Source organism: Pituophis catenifer, unplaced genomic scaffold (genome assembly GCF_029215685.1).
Source record: "Pituophis catenifer annectens isolate HBS135680 unplaced genomic scaffold, rPitCat1.0.hap2 SCAF_9, whole genome shotgun sequence".
Taxonomy (NCBI): Eukaryota; Metazoa; Chordata; class Lepidosauria; order Squamata; family Colubridae; genus Pituophis; species Pituophis catenifer.
In genome coordinates this window covers 15,952,983-15,976,860 of record NW_027256889.1, presented here as the reverse complement: position 1 = coordinate 15,976,860, position 23,878 = coordinate 15,952,983, and the positions used below count along the sequence as shown (strand labels likewise).

Here is a 23,878-nt window from a genome sequence, read left to right as displayed (position 1 = left end):
GCCTGGGGGAACAGCAGGATTGGAGTTAAGCATCCATTAGTCACATCCAGCATCACCGAGAGCCAAAGGTCACTCCACAGCAATAGCATCTGGAAGACCAGTTTCCCCACTTTTAGAGAATGAGCTTAATCCAAGTTCGTATACTGCAACCAATTTTGGTCACCATACTATGAAAAAGATGTTGAGACTTTGGGGGGGGGGAAATCACTTTTTTCCCCAAAGAGTCACTTTGGGCAGCGAGATAGGTGGCATAGAAATTTAGCAATATTGAGTGAAAACATCCAGGCTTGCAATGACCAAGGTTTGCACAGATGCTTCCAACATCTGGCTCGCTACGTTGTTTTCAATGTGACCTAATGACTTCCCGGTATGCTAAGTTTATACCGCAGCCAGTTTTGGTCACCATAGTACAAAAAAAGACGTTGAGACTTTGGAAAAAGTTCAGAGAAGAGCAACTAAGATGATCCAAGGCCTGGAGACTAAAACATACGAAGAACAGCTGCAGGATTTGGGTTTGGCTAGTCTAAAGAAAAGAAGAATTAGGGGTGACATGACAGCAGTGTTCCAGTACTTGAGGGGCTGCCACAAAGAAGAGGGGGGGTCAAATTATTCTCCAAAGCACCGGAGGGGAGGCCAAGAAACAACGGTTGGAAAATGATCAAAGAGAGAAGCAACCTGGAATTGAGGAGAAACTTCCTAACAGTGAGGACAATTAACCGGTGGAACAACTTGCCTCCAGAAATCGTGGGCTCACCATCACTAGAGGTTTTTAAGAAGAGCCAGACAGATAGTTATCTGAAATGGTATAGAAGAGTTCTCCTGCTTGAGCAGGGGGCTGGACTAGATGACCTATGAGGTCCCTTTCATTCTATTCTATTCAAGTGGAGGTTCTGAAGGAGTCGAAGGATAGACCACTGGTGGTCCTTCGACCACCTCAACTAGGGCAACTGAGGAGGAAGAAAAACGGAGTTTCCCAATCAGCAACAATCCCGGCAGCAAAGAAATATCTTCAGGACCCAGCGAATTGGAGGCTCATCCAGACAGGCATCAATTAGCTCTACTGAAACTTTGATCTTGGTCTTGATGTTGCATCTGGAATTGCAACACGCCCTCTCTGTTTTGTGGGATTAACTGCGCTGTTTTGATACATACATTCCGTTCAGTTCTTTCCATGTTGTTTACTCACAGGATTTGTATGCTGCCCAACACTCAAGGTTATTTCCAGGAAGTTTACAGTAAAAAAAGAAAGAAAAAAAACCCCAAATTAAAGAAGATTCAAGCAGATGATTTTGGTTTGGTTCCCTTATTGGACTAAAACAGATCAGAACCAGCTGGGTATATATATATATTTACTGCTCAGCCAAATCCAAGCAAACCACAATGTTTAAGGAAACATGTGAAAACAGCTTAAAGCAAAACAAGGATACTCAGAAGCACCTTGGAAGGGGGATTCCTCAAGCAGTTATTTATTTAAATAGTAATAATGATGATGATGATGATGATGATGATGATGATGATGCTCAAAGTAGTGGACATCTACAAGTAAAACCCTAATCTGTCATGCAGGGGTGAAATGCTCCCGGTTCGGACCAGATCAGGCAATCCGGTAGCGATTGTGGCAGGTGGTTCGGAGAACCGGTAGCGATGGTGGCGCGAGGCTCCGCCCACCCGCCTGGGTGTCGTTACTTCCTGGTTTTAACCAGGAAGTAATGTGTTTTTTACCCTCTGCGCATGCGCAGAAGTTTTTGCAGAGGCGCAGAGGGTCTGTGCGCACATGTGACTCACGCGCGTGAGCGAACTTCCAAACCAGTAAGGAAGGTAAGTAGATTTCACCACTGCTATCATGAAAACATAGATTTAAAAAAACCAACTAAACAATTGTTTGCAATCATTTTTATGATTATTTATTTGATGTCCGGTAGGACTGAAGATAGTGTAAATCAGGTCCCTAATCCTCCTAGCATCATTGAACATAGATACCTTAGGCCAAGTCTAGAAGGTCCATGGACTGCTTTGTCCAACATTCAAGGCAGTGCACAAGTTTTGTCAACAGTACGAGAAAATCATAAAACAGGACAGCTGAAAAAGGAACAATAGCTGCCAGAATCATTACATGAACAAGATGTATTGGGGGAGGGGGGGAGGGAAGCAGGTGCTTCCATCCATATTAACATAGGCCTATAAAAACCTCCCTACTTTTTGCTGACAATAATCTACACAACCTGGGGCAATTTTTTGAGTGGGAGGATATTTCAGTGGTAGAGCATCTTGTTTGCTCGCAAAATAATTCTAAGTTTAATGCAACAGCATCTTCAGATAGATTTGGAAAAGCTACTCCTGAAACTCTGGAGAGCCATTGGTGTTCAGAAACGAAACTTTGTATAGCATGCTAAACCAAGATTTTAGTTCAAACAGCACTTTCTTGAATAAACCTCAAAATGATGATCCGGTTAACCCATAAGCCATTTGATTTTACAAACTGACAGGCATTGGGTTCACTCAACAGATCAAGCCTACCATGAACAAACTAAAAAACTACTCAGCACAATGTGTGAATCCAGCTGATGTGCAGCTAGCAAGATAGCTTGCTCCATTTCCTCTCCAGGTTCTGGGTTGCAGAAGCTGGCTAGTGCATCATGGGAGCTGGGAGGGCACCAGGAATGGAATGGCTGCTCCCACAGTGATCAATGGAAACGAAGGGTGGTTTGACCACTTGATGGCAAAATACACGATGACTGACACAACAGTGGTTATCTTAATTCCTTGTGCAATTGATGCATAACCAAGCGAATGAGTTTGTCTATAAATGAGGCAGGAGTGTCTGTTTTTTTTCAATAGCACAAGGCAAAAAGGAACATTTCAGTAATAAAGCTATGAGCACCGGGTGCATCAATCAAAAAGTTCCTAGATTATTATTATTATCTCTTTCATTCATTAAACATGAAACTCAGTCAACTGATCATTTAAAAATGTGTCACAAATACGATTGACTGGTGCTAATGGTTGATATGGGTTTCTGCCAGCGTCCTAGGTATTAACCAAGTATCGTCTTAAAATATATGATGTTCTGAAGTAACAGTTTTTTGCAGCTCTGCTGGTGTTATTGCAGAAAGCTGCAATTTCTTGATGTTTTGTAAAAATCTTGGACATGGTACCAAGTGCCCTGATGATAATGGGTACCACTGGGTATCATCATCATCATTATTTTGCAACATCGGGGTTTTTAAAGTGCTTCACAGCAGTTTTGCTCAGAGGCTATGAGAGCATCTATCAACAAGTTTCTAGTCCTTTTAGCAGAGATGATAGGAAGAACAGGTAGCACAGGGAAGTGGCCAACCGCAAAAGACAAATCAACCACCTGCCCACCGTGGAATGGGAAAAGATGCCGAGGAAAGCAAAGGGGGCCGGAGTCACAAAATTACTTACTGGGAGAAGGTGGTGGTCTCCGAGATTGATTCATAGACTTGTAACATCTTCTGGGCTCCCCAAAGAAATTAAGCAACAAAGTTTTTTCTTTTTCTTTTCTTTTTTTTGTAAAGGAAAAAAAAAAAAAGGCAAACCAACCAACCAACCAACCACTGGGAAGAAAAAAAAAAAGAATTAAAGAAATCTGCAAAAAAAAAAAAAAAAAAGGAGGGAGACATAAGGGAAAGGAGGAAGAGATGACGAAGGAAGAGAATGCCCAATCTTCAGTCTTCCTTGATGAGTTTTCATTGGCGTTCATAGATCACAGTTTTCCCTCCCCAACACCTTCCGCCCCACCATTAAAAAAATTAAAAAAGCAAAAATGAATGTCCCCTTCCTTCTGGCAGTTCTTGGTTTCTGTCCGTTGCCTTCTGGAGTGCTTCTCGCCTGCATGCTGCGGGTGGATGGGTGGGTGGGTGCTGAGAGGCTTGGCGGCCTCCACTCGGCCACTTGACTTAGGCATCTGCAAGGATTTTCGATTGTCTTTTTGCTGGGCTGTTGGTTGAGAGAGCTCCTGACAGTCTGCTTCAAAAACTGCCCCCCCCTTGCCGTTATCAAAGAAAGCAAGTTTATTGATTTTTTTCATCATATTTTCTTTTTTTTTTTCCTTTCTGTCTTTGTTTTTAAAGAGAGGGATGTGGGGGGGGGGTTCGTTTCTGTCTCCTTTCCCCTCCTTCTTTTCTTTCTTTTTCTCTTTTCTTTTTTTTCTTTTTTTTGTTTTCTTAGAAAAAAAAAAGCAAATGAACCAACCAAGAAACGAGCGGAACAAACAAAAAGATTTTTTTTTTGTCCTACGTGTGTGTGTGTGTGTGTGTGTGTGTGTGTGCGTGTGCGGTGGGGGTTTCTTTTTGTTTTGTTTTGTTTTTGATTTCCATTAAATACAGAACTTGAAAAGTGTTCCAGAGAAAAGTGCTGCTAAAGTAGCTCTGAAAGAGATTGAGAGAGAGAGAGAGAGAGAGAGAGAGAGAGAGAGAGAGAGAGAGAGAGAGAAAGAGAGAAGGGGGGGGAGAAAAAACAGAAAGAAACATTGATCAAAACACAGCCCACTCTTGGCAGGGCTCAAGTATTCATTTTGGTGCATGGAACCCAAGAGACTCATTGTCTTTTTGTCCAACAAATCCTTTCTCTACAATCTACAATTTAGAGACCCGGTAAAAAGCACCTACTAAACATTTCCATGCTTATTTAGGCTGTCCTTTTTTTTTTTTCCTTTTAGCAAGATGGCTGGTTGGCCGTTCATGCCTCTCAGTATTTTTCCCCCCCTTGAAGACTCATTGGCACTGCTTAATTTGAATCAAGGACGGCTAAATTTTTACTCTTCGATTTATGTATCTTACCCAGTGGTGAAATTCAGCTGGTTCTATCCAGTTTGGCCGAATCGGTAGCGCTGGCGGTGGGAGGCTCCGCCCACCCGCCCGGACATCATCGCGTCCCGTTTTTGATCCTCTGCACATGTGTGGAGGAGGCGCGAGCGTAGCATGTCTGTGTACGCGCTCACATTTGCGAACCGGTAGCGAAGGTAAGTGGATTTCACCCCTGATTTTACCCCATTCCTCCAAGAAGCTCAAGACTAGCTTCCCCATTTTTATTTTTATTTTTTTAATTTGATTTATATGCTGCCCTTCTCTGGAGACTCAGGGTGGCTTACAATGCGTTAAGCAATAGCCTTCATTCTTTTGTATATTTTATACAAAGTCAGCTTATTGCCCTCACAAACTGGGTCCTCAATTTACCTACCTTAGAAAGGATGAAAGGCTGAGTCAACCTTGAGCCTGGCGAGATTTGAACCTGCAGTAATTGCAGGCAGCTGGTCTTAATAACAGGGTGCTTTATCCACTGTACTACCAAGGCTCCTCACAATAACCCAGAGAGGTAGGCTAGCCTCAGAGCCCAAGGACACACAATTAACTTTGTGGTCAACAATATGCCCCGAGCATTGCTCTCCAAACTGTCAATCTAACACAGGGATGTCAAACTTGATTTCATTGAGGGCCACATCAAGGTTGTGTTTGACCCTGGGGAGGGGGGGAGGGGTGTGGCCAGGGTGGGCACAGCCAGCTCAACATCACTCATGTCCCGGGCGCCTGTGGCGGCCTAAGCTGCTCTGCTAGTAAAAATGGGCTCCTGAGCTCCATTTTCGCCTGCGACAGCCTCCTGCAACCGCCTGCCAGCAAAAAACGGAGCTCAGGAGAGCCCTCTCAAGCTCTGTTTTCGCTGGCAGTGGTCCTTCTGTTTCCAGAATGCTCTGTGCAGGGGTGGTATTAACTTACCTTCGCTACCGATTCACAAATGTGAGTGCACATGCACGCTCACTTCGCTTGTACACACACCTCCACGCATGCGCAGAGGGTAAAAAATGAGATGTGATAACGTCTGGGCGGAGCCTCCCGCAGCCGCCGCTACCGATTTGCTCGAACCGGATAGAACCGGCTGAATACCCACCACTGGATCCGGCCCCCGGGCCTTGAGTTTGACACCCCTGGTCTAACACACAACTGTTTTGGTTGTTAAATGTGCAGTCATTTTCTTTTTAAAGCTGTGTGCATCTGTGTGAATCCACAAGACAGGAACATGAGAGAAGTATAGGGGGGCATGAGACAAAAAAAACTGGACAGAGCTTGGGTTGCTGCTAATTTGACATTTTTTTGAACACACCCTTGGAGGGGGACATTTGCATGCTTGTCCTAAAAAAAAAGATATTCTCCCTTCTCTTCCAGCTGTGCCTTTGCATACAGCAGGAATGATAAACTTGTAACCCTCCAGATGTTGCTGAAAAACAACAACTCTCGGTTATCCCTGCCAGAGATGAAAGACTTTGGGAACTGTAGATCAACAACCCTTAGAAATGACCAGGTCCTTTATCTCTGCTGCAGGGCAAAAGGGTGACATGAAGACACCACACAGTTTCACTGCAAACAGCCGCTGAATTGAAGGGCAGCCAGCATAATGTATGTGGAATAATAGTTTAAAATTATGATTCATATAGTAAACAATATTCATGGACAGAAAAGAACTGAGACATTACTTCTGGAAATGTCCACTGGAATGACGGGTTTCAGATGATCCTTTGTGTATTTAAAGATACACAAAGACGATGGCACAGGTAATCCTCATCTTATATTTGTTTAGTGACTGTTCAAAGTTACAATGGCACTGAAAAAAAGTGACAACCGGTCCTCGCTCTTACGACCATTGGGGTGTGCCCATGGTCACGTCATCAAAATTTGGCTGCTTGGCAACTGGCATGCATTTACAATGGTTGCACCTTCCACTAGAGAAATATCAAGCTTTGTCACATGGATTTGATAATTGTTAACATTTTTAAAAATGGGGCGGCGGGGATTGAACTTTTATTTCCATTTTCTTTTGAGGAAAATGGACAATTTACTATCTAAAATTTGTTACTACCGGTTCTGTGGGTGTGGCTTGGTGGTGGTGGGGCAATGTGACTAGGTGGGCGTGGCCAATTTTTTTTTTTTAACTTTTAAAATTATTTTTTCTACAACCGCTTTGGCAAAGAGGTTGCAGAAAAAATGCTTTCAAAAGGCTCTGACGATCCCAGCTGTGTTGCCTGATCGGCGGAGGCTTTTTTTTCTTTTAAATGCTTCTGGCGATCAGGTAACTCAGCTTGGATCGTCAGAGGCTTTTAAAAGAAAAAATGCCAATCAGGCAACTCAGCTGGGATCGTCAGAGGCTTTTAAAAGAAAAAATGCCGATCAGGCAACTCAGCTGGGATTGTCAGAGGCTTTTAAGAGCATTTTTTCTACAACCTCTGAAGAGGTTGTAGAAAAAATGCTTTTAAAAGCTTTTGACGATCCCAGCTGAGCCGAGCGATCATCAGAGGCTTTTTTTTTTTACTTTTAAAAGCATTTTTTCGGCCGAAGAGGTTGTAGAAAAAGTTTTTAAAAGTAAAAAAAAGCCTCTGATGATTGTGGAGCTCAGCTGGACATGGGGGGGGGGGAGGGCAGGGATTTTTGCTACTGGTTCTCCGAACCACCCGCCTCCATCGCTACCGGATCGGGTGATCCGGTCCGAACCGGGAGCATTTCACCCCTGGTCTTAATCAACTAAGTTTTGAATGTGAGGATTCTTTCTATACTTGGAAGAAGTCAGACGTCACTCTTTGTATATATTAGTGTTCCCTTTCTTTTTCTTTCTACCATTTCAAACTTCTATCCCTAGTCTCTTTTTACACTTTATTGTTTCTCCTGATTGTTAGTTAACGTGGTTTTGTTATGCGTGTGCTTTGTAAAATCCAAAAAATTATTTGACAAACAATGAAGGCAGCTTCCCAGGGCCATGTGGTTGCCTTTTGCAAACTACCAGCTTCCAACAAGCAAAGTCAATGCAGGAATACAGATTTACTTAACAACCGCATCATTCGTTTAACAACTGCAGTGATTTGCATAACAACCTGGGCAAAAAAAAGTATGTAAAATTGGATCCCACTCCTATAACCACCACCTTGCTTAGGAACAGGAATTCTGGTGCCAGTTGTGGCTGTAAGTTGAGGACTACCTGTACAGCTATCTCTAGGCCAGGGGTCTCCAACCTTGGCAACTTTAAGTCTGACGGACTTCAACTCCCAGAATTCCCCAACCCGATTTGCTGGCTGGGGAATTCTGGGAGTTGAAGTCCGTCAGACTTAAAGTTGCCAAGGTTGGAGACCCCTGCTCTGGGCTGTTCCATTTAAGACTGTAGGAAGGGCATTATCTTTTCGTCCGCATATCCTCTCCCAATTAAAAATAACACAAAGGAAAATTAAAAAGGCAAAGGGGACCCTTGGATCATCATATCTTATCATGTTGTTGCAGGAATTGGGTATGGCCAGTCTAGAGAAAAGAAGGATTAGCGGGGGTGACATGATAGCAGTATTCCAGTATTTGAGGGGCTGCCACAAAGAAGAAAGGGTCAACTTATTTTCCAAAGCACCAGAAGGCAAGACAAGAAACAATGGATGGAAACTAATCAAGGAGAGAAGCAACCTGGAATGAAGGAGAAACTTCCTAATAGTGAGAATAATTAACCAGCGGAACTTTAGAAATTGTAGATGCTTCATCACTGGAGATTTTCAAGAAAAGATAGGACAGCAACCTTTCTGAAATGGTATAGGGCCGTGATGGCGAACCTATGGCACGCGTGCCACAGGTGGCATAATTGTGGGCACGTGAGCGTTGCCCTAGCTCAGCTCCAGCGTGCATGCGTATGCCAGCCAGCTGATTTTCGGTCATTTCGGACCCACCGGAAATCGGGAAACGGGCCGTTTCTGGCCTCCGGGGGGTTGGGGAAGGCCGTTTTTTGCCCTCCCCAGGCTCCTAGAAAGCCCCTGGAGCCTGGGGAGGGCAAAAAAACAGGCCTACCGGGCCCACCATGCCATCGTGGGCCAAAAGCAGTGGGAGCGCGGGGGGGTCATGCGTACATGCATGGGGGTGGGGCACATTGAATTATGGATGTGGGCACGTGGGTGCTCAACCCCACGCACTCTCCCCCCCCGCTTTTAGCACATGATGGCAAAAAAGTTAGCCATCACTGGTATAGGGTCTCCTGTTTGAACAGGGAGGTGGATCTTCCATCTCCAAGCTCTATTCTGAACGTTTTAATTCTGCAGTGTTAGTGACCCATCACCCCATCTATGAATTGTGCTCACCACCAACTCAGTCTGTAATGTCCCAAAGGTGCTTTTTCAAAAGGCCACTGGACTTTTGTTTTTTCCTTGAAGACATTTCGCTGCTCATCCAAGAAGCTTCTTCAGTTTGTCTTCAAGGGAAAAAAAAAAAAAGTCCAGCTGTCTTTTGAAAAAGCACTTTTGGGACAACCATGACCTGGATGATTGAGAATCTCCACAGACATCAGTCTATAATGAATGCTTCAGGGTCTTATTTGCTGGTTGGCCTAGCTGTAGTCCTTTCCCCGTGGCCTCTACTGACACAAATTGCTGCAATTAATTTTTATCAGCTTCCCCGATTCTAATTCCTGGGACCAGAAAGTCGTGACCTTCAAAGTGAGGAATAGGCTGAGTCTAACAGGATGTATCTACCGTATTTTTCAGAGTATAAGATGCACCTATCTTTTTTGGTGAGGAAAAAAAGAAAAAAGAAATCTCCCTCTGCCTCTGAGCAATTTTGCCTCCTTGCAGCAAACAGCAAACAACCTGCTTTACTTTCATTTTCATTTTCAGCATAGCTTGATTAGTACAAGGGAAAAAAAAAATCTGCTCCAGCAATTTTCTACCTTGCAGCAAGCAGCAGAGCCTTGCGCCTCCAATCCAATCCAATCCAATCCATTTGTGCTAATTAGGCTGTGCTGAAGCTGAAAGGAGCTCTTTTTTCTTGCTGTTTGCTTTCAAGGAGGTAAACTGCTGGGAGGCAGAGGCCAAAGGGTGGGGGCCAGTGGGTGGGCCGGGCTACATTCAGTGTATAAGATGCTCCTAAATTTTCACCCCCTTTTAGGGGGGAAAAAGGTGTGTCTTATACTCCGAAATATACGGTATATGTCGCTTGCTTGCATGAGGATGCGTGCATTTTTGTTTAATATCCCCCTTTTTTACACATCGGGTACTGACAGCATCTCCCTGGACAAACTAGGGAACAGAATTGTTCACGAAATTTAAAAGGCCTGGTTGAAGGAGAAAGCCTTGATCTGAGGATGGAAAGAGTGAAAGATAAATACAACTCCCAAGGGAAGCTATTCTGGAGCTTGGGAGTGACAGGGACCTTGTGAGATTTGGAAGTGAAATCTTTTGTCTCTCACTGTGTGTGTTTGGAATGTCAAAGAGGTATGTATCCTGCTATAACAGAGCTCCTGAATTTAACTTTCAGGAGCCTCTGGGATAATCTGTCGCCCCCACTAAATATTAATTTACTTGTTCTATTTTTTTTTATTTTTCAACGCCTATCCTGCCTTTCTGCATTATGACCCTTTAGGTGGCTAATAAAAGTAATGACGGATACAGAAATACAATACGGCCAAATAACTTGTTTACAGACAGCTAAATCTCAACCCCAATGCTTAGTTAACAGATGGAACCTCTGAATTGGAAGAACTGGATGGAGGGCATCCAAAAGAGGAGCCAAACATTTATAACCTCTTTCCCTGGTGGGTCTTCCTAGTAGTAGCTGGAACTTATTTCTGAAGCGGAAAAGAGGCCACGAGAGCTAGATAGGCATATGGAGGCTGAGGATCACGCGCAGGGTTTAGAGTTGCCACATTTATCTTCCCACTCCCCTCCTTCCTTTTAGGGATGGTGTTTAAATTATAGCAAAACACAGCTGCCACTGGTGACGTTCACACACCATGCTAAGCGGGAGGAGGGTTTATAAATCACCAAGTCTGGGTGTGTCAACCCTGAAGCTGGCCCGACCGAAGTCATCTTGGAGCTTCAGTGTTGCCACACTGGAGCTGAAGGACGGGGAGGGAGGGATTTGAGACAGTTGGGACTTTGTAGCCAAAATAAAATACTTGGGAACCAAGGACATTCTCGCACATCTGGTCAGAGGAAGGAGGAGTGATGTCACCAGGCAACCAGACAGAGCTGTGATTGGTCCATGTGACTGATTGTTTTGAGAAAGTGAAGCTAACGACCGGTGGGATTCATTTAACAACGGAACAGTGCCTGCCAGGATTGTCATCACTAAGCGATGCAGTCAAATGGTGTCACACTTTACAATTGCATTGCTTAGCAATGGAAATTCTTGTCCCAATTCTGGTCATAAATGGAGGACTACCTTTAAAAAGGTAAAGGTGAAGGTTCCCCTCGCACATATGTGCTAGTCGATCCCGACTCTAGGGGGCGGTGCTCATCTCTGTTTTAAAGCCGAAGAGCCAGCGCTGTCCGAAGACGTCTCCGTGGTCACGTGGCCGGCATGACTCAACGCCAAAGGAACGCACGGAACGCTGTTACCTTCCCACCAAAGGTGGTCCCTATTTTTCTACTTACATTTTTTACGTGCTTTCGAACTGCTGGGTTGGCAGAAGCTGGGACAAGTAACGGGAGCTTACCCCATTACGCGGCACTAGGGATTTGAACCGCTGAACTGCCGACCTTTCGATCGACACTACCTTTAAATATATCCAATTTTGGAAGGATGTTCTCTGGAAAGGTGTCCCAGGAACTTCTGCTGATTTGTAGCTATCTGAAGATCTTTTACGGACTGTGTTGGCATGGTATGTGCCAAAAGTGCTTTTTCCAAAAGGCAACTGGATTGTCTTGGTTTTTTTTCCTTTGAACACGTTTCGCTTCTCCTCCAGAACTGAAGAAGCTTCTTGGATGAGAAGTGAAACGTTTTTAAAGAAAAGAAAAAAACCCAAGACAGTCCAGTTGCCTTTTGGAAAAAAACACCTTTGGGATAACCGTGACTCTTGATAAGACATTTGCATGACATGTTTACTCATGATTAACGTGACCCACAGTTTATGGAATGAATCCACTTTTCTAAATTTGCACACGACAGTGAAGCATAAACTAGCCACAGGCTGAGTTTGTAAAAGGTGGTCAGCTAAAACAGGGGTCTCCAACCTTGGCAACTTTAAGACTTGTGGACTTCAATTCCCAGAATTCCTCAGCCAGAATTCCCAGAATTCCTCAACTTTGCTGGCTGAGGAATTTTGGGAGTTGAAGTCCATAAGTCTTAAAGTTGCCAAGGTTGGAGACCACTGAGCTAAAATGTGGGGCGAAAGGTTTGTGATTCAGACATTACACGAGCAAACTTTGGGAAGAATATTGCTAAACTCTTTGTGGTCTCCTCTAAAGTGGTTATTAGTTAACATAACACTTCCCCCCCCTTTTTTTTTAAGAACTTGCACATAAGAGGCAGATTACGAGTCAGCATAACTCAAGGGTGACCCAATTCTGGGATTCCTGCTCCACCTAACTTTATTGCTGTGAAAATTCTTTTCATTTAAAAAAATAAATAAAAGCGGGCATGATACAAAACAAAGCACCAGACTAGCCTTCAATGACAGGAACGCCTCTGGATTCTCCATGAAGGCCCATAAAGGATGGTTAGCTACAGGTTGCCAGAGATTGGTCTGGAAATGTCCCCATCTACCGCTAAGACCAAAGATAAAACCACAGGAAGGGGGAGAAGATGGGGAGGGATGCTGGGGAGCACCCTCGCCATTGCTAGGGAACGGCTGCCCACTGTGACTTGTCCTTTTATGCATGCCAAGTCTCGGGTCTCAGTGGCTGTTTGTGTGAGTTGTATACTCATCACCATCTTCTGGAGCTCCAAATATGCTTGCTACCCGGTTTCCCTGAAAATAAGACCCAACCGGAAAATACGTCCTAGCATGATTTTTCAGAATGTTTGTAATATAAGCTCTACTCCCAAAATAAGCCCCAGTTAAGATTGTCAGCCAGATGGATGCATTTAGTACCGTATTTCCCCCAAAATAAGACCTAACCAGAAAATAAGCCCTAATGCATCTTTTGGAGCAAAAATTAATATAAGACCTGGTCTTATTTTCAGGGAAATATGGTAGATCTACAACAAGGTTGTCAAACTCGATTTCATTGAGGGCTGCATCAGGGTTGTATTTGACATCGGAGGGGTGGGTGTGACCCAGGTGGGCGTGGCCAGCATGACATCGCTCATGTTGGGGGGGGGGCACCTGTAGTGGCCTGAGCCAGTGAAAATCAACTCCCAAGCTCCGTTTTCGATTGCAACAGCCTCCTGCAACCCCCTGCCAGTGAAAACGAAGCTCCATTTTTCCTGGAAGAGGCACCACGGGCCGGTCCTTCGTTGTTTCCAGGGTGGCCTGGTGGGCCAGATCTAAGTACCTGGCAGGCCGGATGCGGCTTGCGGGCCTTGAGTTTGACACCTCTGATTGACACATTGATCTGGACTGGCTTACGTAAAACTGCTGCCTGCATGAGATCTTGCCACAGGTAATCTTCCACTTACAACCATTCGTTTACTGACTGTTCAAAGTCACAATGCCACTGGAAAAAAGTGACTGACGACCATTTTTCACACTTATGACCATTGCAGCATCCCTACGGGTCACGTGATCAAAATTCGGACATTTGGCAATTGACCTGTGTTTAAGATGGTTGCCATATCCCGGGGTTATGTGATCACTTTTTGCGCCCTTCTGACAAGCAAAATCGATGGGGAAGCAAGATTCACTTTATAACCACATTATAACTGCAGCAATTCACTGAACGACTGTGGCAAGAAAGGTCGTAAAATGGGACAAAAGTCACTTCACTGTCTTGCTTGGCAGCGGAAATGTTGGGCTCAATTGTGGTCCCATCGCAAGGACCACCTCTATTAGCATCGTCCTAAGACAGTGTTCCTCAACCTTGACACAACTTTTAAGATACGAGGACTTCAACTCCCAGAATTCCCAAGCCAACATGACTCTAAACATTGGCTGAATTGTTGGGGAATTCTGCAGTTGAAATCCACACATCTTAAAGAGGCCGAGGTTGAGAAACACTGCCCTAAGTTCAAACTCCTGTCCGAGAGCCATTCGCCAGTTGGTATCTGAGTTCGTGTCTACGATTACAAAAGACCTTTTTTAAAAAAAAACACCCCACAGAGGAACCTGTTTGTTTGTTTTCATCCCCATTGTGCCGTGAGCCTCTTTGCTAGCCCCATTGGCATGATGATAACGATGATGATGAGCTCCCAAGCCCACTCCGTCCCCGTCCCCATCCCCGCACCCCCCCTCCCCTCCCAGCTCTTCCTCAGGCACCTACCCTGAAACAAAACCTCGTGTCTGGTTGGCACTTCAGATGACACTACAAGGAGGTGACTGTGAATGTGTCCTCGGGATGCTGTTCTAGCATTGGACCCAAAAACCCGCTCTTCTGGGGTGCGGTCATGATTGGGTGCCCTTGGGGTGCAAAGCTGGGGTACCTATAGTTGTCCTGCAGCGGCAGCATCGAGTCTCTCGGGACCGGGGAGATATTTAAGTCATTCATCAAGGGGCAAATATAGGCTCCTCGGTGATGAGCCCTTGCCATGTCCATGGGCTCCTTCTCGCTCTTGGAAGGGTTGCTGCTGGGGGGACTGGTCAAATGGGGGTTGAGGCAAGAAGCCTCGGGGCTCCTCCCCATGAAGTCTACCAGCATGCTCACGCCGGCTTTGTTGTCATAGGGAGGGCTGCGGGTGCTGGCAGTGGGCGAATACCAATAGCTGGGGTTTTTACAGCTGGGAGAATCATAGTGCGGCTGAGACATGGAGAGGTCCCGGCAGGCCATGTGGGCGGCCGAGTGGGCCAAGCCGGCCACCCCGGCGATGCCATGTTTGAGCGAGTCGCAGGCCGGAAGCTTCCGGATGTCACTGGGCCGCAAGTCCTCTTTGAAAGCCAGGGTGGGGGAGCAGTTGGGCGAGAAAGCTTTCTGCAAGCTGGCTTCGAACACCGTCTGCTGAGAGGGTGGGGCAGCCAGCTGGTGGGGCAGGGTGGGGAAATGCTTGCTCTCCAAGTCCGTCTGCCCCAGGCTGGGGGAGTCACTCTGGAACCCTTGCCCAAAGGTGCCGTCTGAAGGCGTGGAAGGATTCATGGAGTAGGGCCCGGTGTAGTCACAAGGATCGCGTTCACTGAGCCCAAAGCTCCGGGACTGTGAAGGCAACGGGGACATGCTGCTGTCCCCGCTGTAGTAGTCCAGTCCCAAATCTGTGCTGTCTTGAAACAGCGGGTTCACCGACTGGGATTTGGTGGGGAACTTCGCTTTGCCTGTGCCTCTTTCTTTTTTGGAAGCGCAGGCGCCCCGGGAACCCCGTGGTTGCCGAGCACCAGTCCCTCTCTTGGAGGGGTAGCCCCCCGTGGAGAAACTGAGATGGGCAGTGTCAAATATGTCCACTTTCTTTCGCCTGCCCCGTCCTGGCTTGGAGCTGCTTTGGAATAAAACGCTCTGGTTCCAGTTGTAACCTGGGGCTGAAGAAGACTCATTCCAGTCCATCATCAGCTTCTCTAAGCTAGAGAGGCTGGACTGCCCTTCACTAGACGAAGCCTCACTGTTGGCCCTCCTGTAGCCTGATGGCTGGTTGAACTGGGTACTGTCTGAGGAGGATTCGGAGAAGGTCTCAGAGACCGTCTGCTGCTTGGCCTTCTGGGGTGTATAGTTGGAGATGTCTAGGATGACGTTGGGTTCATTGATGTGGCAGTCAAAGCCCGGGTTGTAGAGTTGACTGAAGGACTCAGAGTTCCAGTCCAGGCCATAGCTTTGCCGGAAAGCCCATTGAGAGGCACTAGGAAACTGCCTACAGTTCTCCGGTGAGGGCTGGAAGGGGATTGAACTCTTAGGGACCATGTAACCCCCTGGCGATACAGTGCTTGCCCGGCTGTCACACCTCATGGGGGTGTGAGAGGAGCTGGAGAACTGGCTGGGATCGGAGCTGTTGAAGAAAGAGGGCTTACTCAGGGACATGCTGGGCCCTGAAGTCTGCTGGGTGTAGCTGACACTGTGGGCACTGCTTGGGGAGGAGGGCAGGCTATTGCCACCGCCGTAGGTGAAGCTGCAATCCTTGTTGTTGGGACAGTCTTGGGTGGCGTGGTAGGACTTCCCTTGCTGAAACAAGCTGGCAGGAGTCACACTTTGCCCTCCAGTACTGCCATAGTTGCCATATTGTGCATAGCTGGAGGCTGTGGTGGAGTGAGTAGTGGGAGACCTGGAGACAGCCGAGAGAGATGCCAGCTTCTGGAAGGCATCTGGGTCACGGCACTCCGAAGCAGCCTGGGACAGGTTGTAGCTTGTTGCTCTGTTGGGAGGGAACGACTGCCGGCTGACTGTGTGGAAGGGCACCTCGCTCGTGGCAGTTGTGGTGGTAGAAGAAGGCGTGGCTTTCCCACCCCGGCTTGAGTAAGACGCCATGCCTCTCTGGGTTGCAATGGCATTGGGCGGGGCTGTATATGTGGTCGAGGATTTCCGTGAGGCCGAGCGAGAATTGGCGAGGGCAAAGTCCAACAGGTCAGAGGAGTCATCGGAATCCAACAGGGAACGGAAATAGCCCGTGAAAAGGTTCTGCCTTTCCTGGCTGAGTTCAGACTGGGAACTGCTCCCCCCATAAAAACCAGTTCGGCTTGAAGAACTTGACTCCATGGTTGAGGAGTGGAAGGTCCGGGAATCGCTGCCTTGGTAGCTGCAATTCCGGTTGGCTTGACCGGAAAGGTGTCCTTGGTGGGACATCCAAAGACTCTCTTTTTCTCCGCACCATTCTGAGGACCCATCACTGAAGTTCTGGCTGGGGTTCTGCTCAGGAAACAAGACCCCATTTTTGCGAGATCGCCTCTTTCTTTTGGGCTTCTCCATGGAGTCTGGCTCTGAACGGCCTCTCTTCCGGGGATGAGTGGGGTCGACATGCATAGCCGCCCCCAGAACCCCTTTCTTCTTTTTGCCGATGCCTTCGAAGAAATCACTGAAGGAGCAACGGGAGGAACGGGCGGAATGGCTCCCTCCACGCCCAAAACCGCCTCCTTTGCCGCCTCGTCTGCGGAAGCCTTGCACTCGGTGCAAAAAGTGGGAGATGCTCTGAGTGTCAGGAGCCTGGTGGATGGAGTCGGGCTCACTTGGGGTCCAGCAGCGGGGTGGGGAGCAACGAGCGGAGCACTGGCTCTGGCGGTTGAGGAAGGCTAGCTTGGCCAGGACATCTGAATAATCCGCTTTACTGTCATTGGTGTCTGCAACGTAAGAGGGCTGTGGGGATGCCAACTTCTGTTTCCTCCTCCTCCGTTTCTTCACTTCTGGGGCAGGCTCCTTAGGTTTGCAGGGCCCAAGCATCAGGTTTTTTGGAGGCCTTCCCCTCTTGCGCTTCAGGATGATGGGCATTTCTCCTGGAGGAAAGACCACCACCACATTCCGGCCATTGTTCTTCATCTTCAGCAGTGGGGTGGGCTCTAGAGAATGGGAGATGGCAACCTCTTTGCCTTCTACATTCAAGCTACTGGTGAGGGAGGACACTTTGTACGTCGTCTTATTCCTCCTCCCAAGAGAGACGGGAATCTTGGCCATCTTTACCACCATCCGACGTATGCCACGGCATTTGGGCTTTGGGGGATTCAGGAGGGCAGCAGCCTTCTGGCCATCTTCTGACTCCAAAGTGGAAACAATGGGATCTGCTACTTCATTTGCTGTAATGGTGGTCACTGACATCCTGGCTTCTTCTGGCCGCGCCATGACCACCTCCACTGGTACAGCCATGGGGAGGGCTTGGCTGTCAGTGACAATCTCTGTTCGCTGGCCTCGGCCTCCCCTCCGACGACGACAGAGTATCTTTGGTTTATCTGTTCTCCGTAGAGCATATTTCCTGTGATCATCCCTTCCCCGCCCAGCCCCTCGCCTTACTACTCCTCTTAAGGAGCAGCCTCCAAGGCGGGCTCCAGGTTGTAGCGAGTGTTCTCCTGAAGACTCCTGTCTTCCCAGATGGGGCTGAGAGTCTAGCAACTTGGGCAAAGGGGAAAGCAGCTGGGACTCTGCATCCAGGAGCTGGGACTGGGAATCAAGCAACTGGTGGTCCAAGGTCCCTAAAGACTGGAGCCCTAGAGGCTCAGAAAGGGGTTCTAGGGACTGGAGTGATAGTGACTCAGAAAGAGGTTCTAAAGTCTGAAGCTCCAGAGGTTCTAGAGGTTGCAGCCCCAGTGGTGCAGGCAAGGGATCCACTGTCTGCAGGGCCAACGGTTCTGGAGGCGGCTCCAGAGACTTAGAGTCGACTAGCTGGGGCTGGTGTTCTAGAGACTGTGAGCCAATTAACTGAGACCTTGATTCAACCCCTTGGCTTTCTAGCAGCTGACGGTGGGAATCCGAATGCTGATCTAATAACTGAGGTCCTGGACAGGCCAGAGAAGCCAGTTCGCTCAGGATATCTGTATTGGTTAGCTCAGGATAATCATTCGTCTCAGACTCTGAGCTGCTAGCTTCATCAAGGCTACTAGGAACCTTCAGAACAGGACTACTCTGGCTGATTTGGTCCTGGGCACCTCGAGTGTCCCCTTCTGTTTCTCCCGCATAATGGCTAGGTTGAGTCTGTTTGAGGAGCTCAGCTTTGGTGCTGCTTTGTACTGCCAGCTCCTCGGGACTGCGGATGCTGTTGGCCAGCATGGGGGAGGAGTAGAAGCTATAATGAAGACCTTGTCCCCGGCCTTCCTCACTAAGCGGCAGATGGCTATCAAATTGCAAGCCACTGCAGTCTAAGTGAACACCGCAGCTCTTCAAGTCCTGGGAGAGTCGGTCAATGTCCTTCATAATGTCTATGAGCTGCACCACAGGGTAGAGGTTGATTCTGCCGTTGCCACACTTGCTTTTCAACAGGGAGATGATGCTATCGATGTTACACCTCCCCGAGGCCAAGGTGGCATTGGAGAAAGTTTTGGCAGCTCTGTCTTGTGTGGCGGTTTCCTCCAAGTCTTGGACGTCAGCAGGGCAGGCAGGAACACTGGATGCCAGCAAGTCTTCCGACTTGACGCCGCTCTGGGTATGGAGGCTTTTGTACCGCTCGGCCGCCTCTGTATGGTGTAAGGAGCTAGATTTGTGCTCTTGACTTAATACAGTGCAAGAACCTTCTGGGAAGCTGAGCATGCTATATGGCAAGGCTTTCTCTGCCAGGCACACCGATGTCTTTTGCCCAGGATGTCCTGACTGATAGAACTTTGGCTCTTGGATGTAGTCAGAAGAGGAAGTGCTGTGCAGAGCACCTCCGGTTGACAGTACTGGTGACCCCTGGGATTTCAGCCGCTTCCTCAAGTCATCTTCACTTGCATGCCTCTTGGTGGAACAATTGCTTGGATGGACATCTGGAAATGTGCTGCCTGAAAGAGGAAGAAGGAAGACGTTAAGTTCCTTGGCAACAGCTCTGGATTTGCCACCAAGTCTGAAATAGCCATTCCCCTCTTTTCTTTGTGAAATGGAAGAAATGGTTAACCCATTCTTGCAAGGTCACCCCATGGGATCTTTCTCCCGCTCTTCTCTACACATCTTTGTGACACTACCGGGAGCAGAAAAAGCATCACAGAATAATATTACAAGCCGGGGCAAATATTCTTGTACATTACAAAAGAATTCAATATATAGTATCGCCAAAAATTGTAGCCTCTTTTGAGTTTTCCTATACTCCTTAATATGTAGACCTTCCAAACTGGGTCACCATTTTTGGCAGCTTTCCCACAACTTGCTTTGAGTCTGTTTTCATGGTATATCTTAAAGCTTGGAACTGGATTTTTATAATGTACTTTATGCAGCTACCATTGGGTTGATCTACTCACACTAGAGGAGACACTGCAAGGAAGAAGCAGATGCATCTTCCAAGCATTCTTCTCCTCCATCAATGACTGGAGGATAGGTGGTTTACCCATTCTCTTCTCTGTCCCCATAGAAAATGAGAAGGCATTTGGAAGTTGTTGGTGACCAAGCGGGACAGACTTTCAAGCTCTGTTCTTCCATCACTTTGAGGGAGTTGCATAGACATCGTGGATGAGACCATCCAAACACACATCCTTCCACCAAGTCTATGCTATTGTCTTCATGGTTAGAAAGGATGGGGTGAACATTGCCCCAATCAAAGTATCTAGCAGGCAAATATTCTGCCCCTGTGAAAAACTTGTAGGTTGATCTTTCTTCCTTACCCAAGAAATTAGGAGACCCTCTACCGTTATCAGTGAAGCCTCTGTGGAGATAACGGTAGAGGGTCTCCTAACTTTTTAGACTAGGGAGCAAGATAACCTACAGCACAAGTTTTTTCACAGGGGCAGAATATTTGTGTGCTAGATATAAACAGTTTCTCAGCTTCATAGAAGCTGGATTTTTTAATAAACTCCATCTCCCATTCTTCCATGATGTGATTATGCACAATGTGGATTATGCAGGTAGAATTACATAACAGAATTTCCCCCAACATGAACGACTTGCAAAACTCTCCTCTACCACACTTGTCACCCCTGACCCAGGAATGATGGAGAGTTGAAGTATGATACCTAGGGAGTGCCAAACTGGGGAAAATTAGGAAGTGAGGAAGAAAAGAAGGGAGTGAAGCAATGATCTAATCATGGCCTTGCATTAGTTAAAATATGCGCCAAGTGTTTTACAGCTTATATTTAAGTTCCCCTGTGCCCTTTAGCATTACCAAGGAGAAGTAGCCTTGTTACAAGGGAAGGTGACGCATATTATGGATGCCTTGAATGGAGAAGAAGTGGGAGGCAAGAGGAACTGATGGCCACGAAGGGCATAATTTATCAGGAAGTTCTCTTGTGCGAACCCCACAGAAATATGTGCAGGCGCTCTTCCCTGAAGTGGCCTCATTTCTAGTAAAGACGTACTTCCTGCTGCATAATACTCCAGATAAACGAGCAGAACAGTGATAGCTGGGATTGTCATTCCAGGCACCACCACCCATTAGGAACATGCTGGCATCATGTTTTGTCTCCAAGAGACAGGCATGGAGTAGATCTGTTGATAGGTGTTCAGGCTAGTAACTGGACACTCTATCAACAGATCTGAACCTCAACTCATGAAGATCACTGCTCTACCGATATATGGGCAAAGAAGAGAAGGATGGGGATACAGAAGCATCCTAATGGGATGGGATCCCAACAGAAGGGAGTGGTTCCCTTATTATAGGGCCGTGATGGCGAACTTACAGCATGTGTGCCCAAAGTGGCATGCGGAGCCATGTCGCCTGGCACGCACGGTATTGCCCATTCCTCTTCTGGGTTTCTGGTATGCATGCATGTGCGATGATCACTGGCTTTCGTGTGTGCAGCAGTGCTAGAAACTGGAGGAGCTGGTCTTCCGTTTTCCTGCGTGACCATGCGTGCCGGCCAGCTGATCATCGCAGGCGCATACACACCAGAAACCCGGAGGACTAGCTGGCCAGCGCGCATGCACGCACCAGAAACCAGAAGTTCATTTTTGGGCACGCACATGCACGCTGGGCAGCTCCTCTTCCGGGTTGCGACCCAGACTCGGTGCCAAAATGGTTCGCCATCACTGTTATGGGTGTTCCCTGAGCATGCTGGAAAGAGACCTAGAAAGCTTGGAGTGTTATCCACTTGTACTGTAGCTTTTCAGAGATTCCTATTCCCCTCTTTAGATCAGGGGAGATCATATTGAATCCAAGTACTGGATACTGTGGTGGTGCAGTGGTTAGAATGCAATACTGCAGGCTACTTCTACTGACTGACGGCAGTTGGGCAATTCAATTCTCATCGGCTCAAGGTTGATTCAGCCTTCCAACCTTCCAGTGTTCCAAGGTGGGTAAAATGAGGACCCAGATTGTTGGGGGCAATATGCTGACTCTGTAAACTGCTCAGAGAGGGCAAAGCGGTATATAAGTCTAAGTGCTACTGCTACTGGGATATCCAAAACAGTCCCCACAGAGAGGATCATTGGTGCAAGATCCGAAGGGCAAACAATGCCTTTACTCAAGAATTGGGGTCACAAATAAGATCCAAGATCTCCCTACGACTGCATCAGTAAGCATCCCCAAAGGTAACTAGATGCTATTTGAGACAACATCAAACACATTAATACGACTAATAATTTTCTTCCAGGTGCAAGGTAGCAATACTGTAAACACAGGCTGTGCTTCATGCAAAATGCCGGGGAAACCTAAGTATGTCAAAGACCCCTGAAGCTACCCCCATACTTGTTTGTTCCACTGCTATCTCTTGGGAACAGAAGGGAACACAAAATCCACATTTCACAACTCACCTTCTGTTTTGCTGCTCCTGCTGTTACACTTGAATTCTCTGTGGAGAAGAAAGGGGGAAAAAAATCAGCAACTAAAGATTAGCATGGCTTGGTCTCTCTAGTCCAGCGGTCTGCAACCTTAAACACTCAAAGAGCCATTTGGACCCGTTTCCCACAGAAAAGAAAACACCGGGAGCCACAAAACTCTTTCCCTGCCTGACCGTTTCTTGAGTGGCCGCAAAATTAGCATATGTAATTGAATTAAACATTATTTTTTCTTCTGAAACTTTTCTTTTCTTGGATTTATTCATGGTTGGCCTACCGGGGATTGAAAAGCTCAATAAATTGTGTTCCGGTAGGTGTCGCACATTGGCAGTTGTGACGCATATTTTGAGCGACAAGGAGCCGCAGCAGAGGGGTGAAAGAGTCACATCCGGCTCCAGAGCTGCAGGTTGCTGATCCCTGCTCTAGTCAGCCCACCAATGTCACTGCATGTGAGAAGACCCCACTGCCCAATGAGACCTTTGTTTTGTTCTTCTGAAGAGCCAGGGTGACACAAATCGGTGTCTACTTCTATTTAAGCCAAGACTCTTGCCTTAATGATAAGGTCAGAAACACGGCTAGATCTAGAGGATATATTATCTTGCTTAGTATGTCCGGATCAGTTGCAGATGGCCAAAGAACAACAACCCAGTAGAAGGTACTACTCTCTGACTTAAGCAAAAATAACTTTGCCAGTCCTGGGGCTTCGTCTTGCTGGCTAATCACAAGAGTATGCAGGAAGGACAACTCAGAAAATCCCAGTCTACGATTATGAGTTTCTTGGATTTGAAATTGCTTGTAAACATTCAATTTTTCCTCTCAAGCAGGAAGATTTGGTGCATCAGACTCCTTGGTATCCCAGTTTTAACAAAATACTTTTTATACTTCAGAATTCGCAAGCTTGGCAACTGGTTCATAGTTATGACGGTTACCGTGTCCCAGCATCACACAAACACCTTTTGCAACCTTCTGACGAGCCCGATTCACTTTACAACTGTCTTACTAACTGGCACAATGGTTAGAGTGCAGTACTGTAGGCTCCTGCTGACTGCCGGCAGCCTGCAATTTGGCAGTTCAAATCTCACCGGGCTCAAGGTTGACTCAGCCTTCCATCCTTCCGAGGTGGGTAAAATGAGGACCCACATTGTTAGGGGCAATATGCTGATTCTATAAACTGCTTAGAGAGGGCTATAAAGCACTGTAAAGCGGTATATAAGTCTAAGTGCTATCGCTATTAACAACTGCACCAATTCACTTAACAACTGTGGCAAGAAAGGTCGTAAAATGGAGCAAAACTCACTCGACAACTATCTTGCTTAGGCGACAGAAATGTTGGGCTCCATTGCAGTTTGTAAGTCAAGGTCTACCTGTATAGGATGCTCATTCTCTCAAGTCTCTAAGGCCATGTAGCGAACCTGTAGTATGCGAGCCAGAGGTGGCACACAGAGCCCTCTCTGCTGACACGCGCGCTGTCACACCAGGTCAGATCTCCGTGGCGTTTCTTTCATGAACGTCTGTTTCCCTGCAAATGACGAAACAGAAGCTCACAAAAGAAAAAGATCTTACCTCTTGTTGCGCTGCCGATGTTGGGATGCCCCGTCCCCGGCCGGTCTTTGAGTCTCTGCTGCACATGCGTGCATGTCCGTGCATGCGCATGGCCATGCATGAGCACGCTAGTGCCTGCTCGTGCATGTCCACGCATGCACCTTTCAATTTGGGCATGCGCATGGGTGCAATTTGGGCACT

General features: G+C 47.1%; 1 protein-coding gene across 2 annotated transcripts in view; it reads right to left on the bottom strand.

The window, feature by feature from the left end:
• The window catches only part of AHDC1 (AT-hook DNA binding motif containing 1), a 270,588-nt gene that overhangs the window by 11,335 nt on the left and 235,375 nt on the right, over positions 1–23,878 (bottom strand). Inside the window, exons 4-6 of one of the 2 annotated variants that reach the window (XM_070949746.1) lie at positions 22,112–22,149; positions 14,168–19,215; positions 3,642–4,391 (exon numbers count right to left, since the gene is read on the bottom strand). In XM_070949746.1, coding sequence (XP_070805847.1) covers positions 14,210–19,215; positions 22,112–22,149 — 5,044 coding nt within the window. In that variant the 3' untranslated portion in view covers positions 3,642–4,391; positions 14,168–14,209. Of the gene's footprint in view, positions 1–3,641; positions 4,392–14,167; positions 19,216–22,111; positions 22,150–23,878 lie in introns of those variants that run through there. The other variant, XM_070949747.1, reaches the window with a different exon arrangement.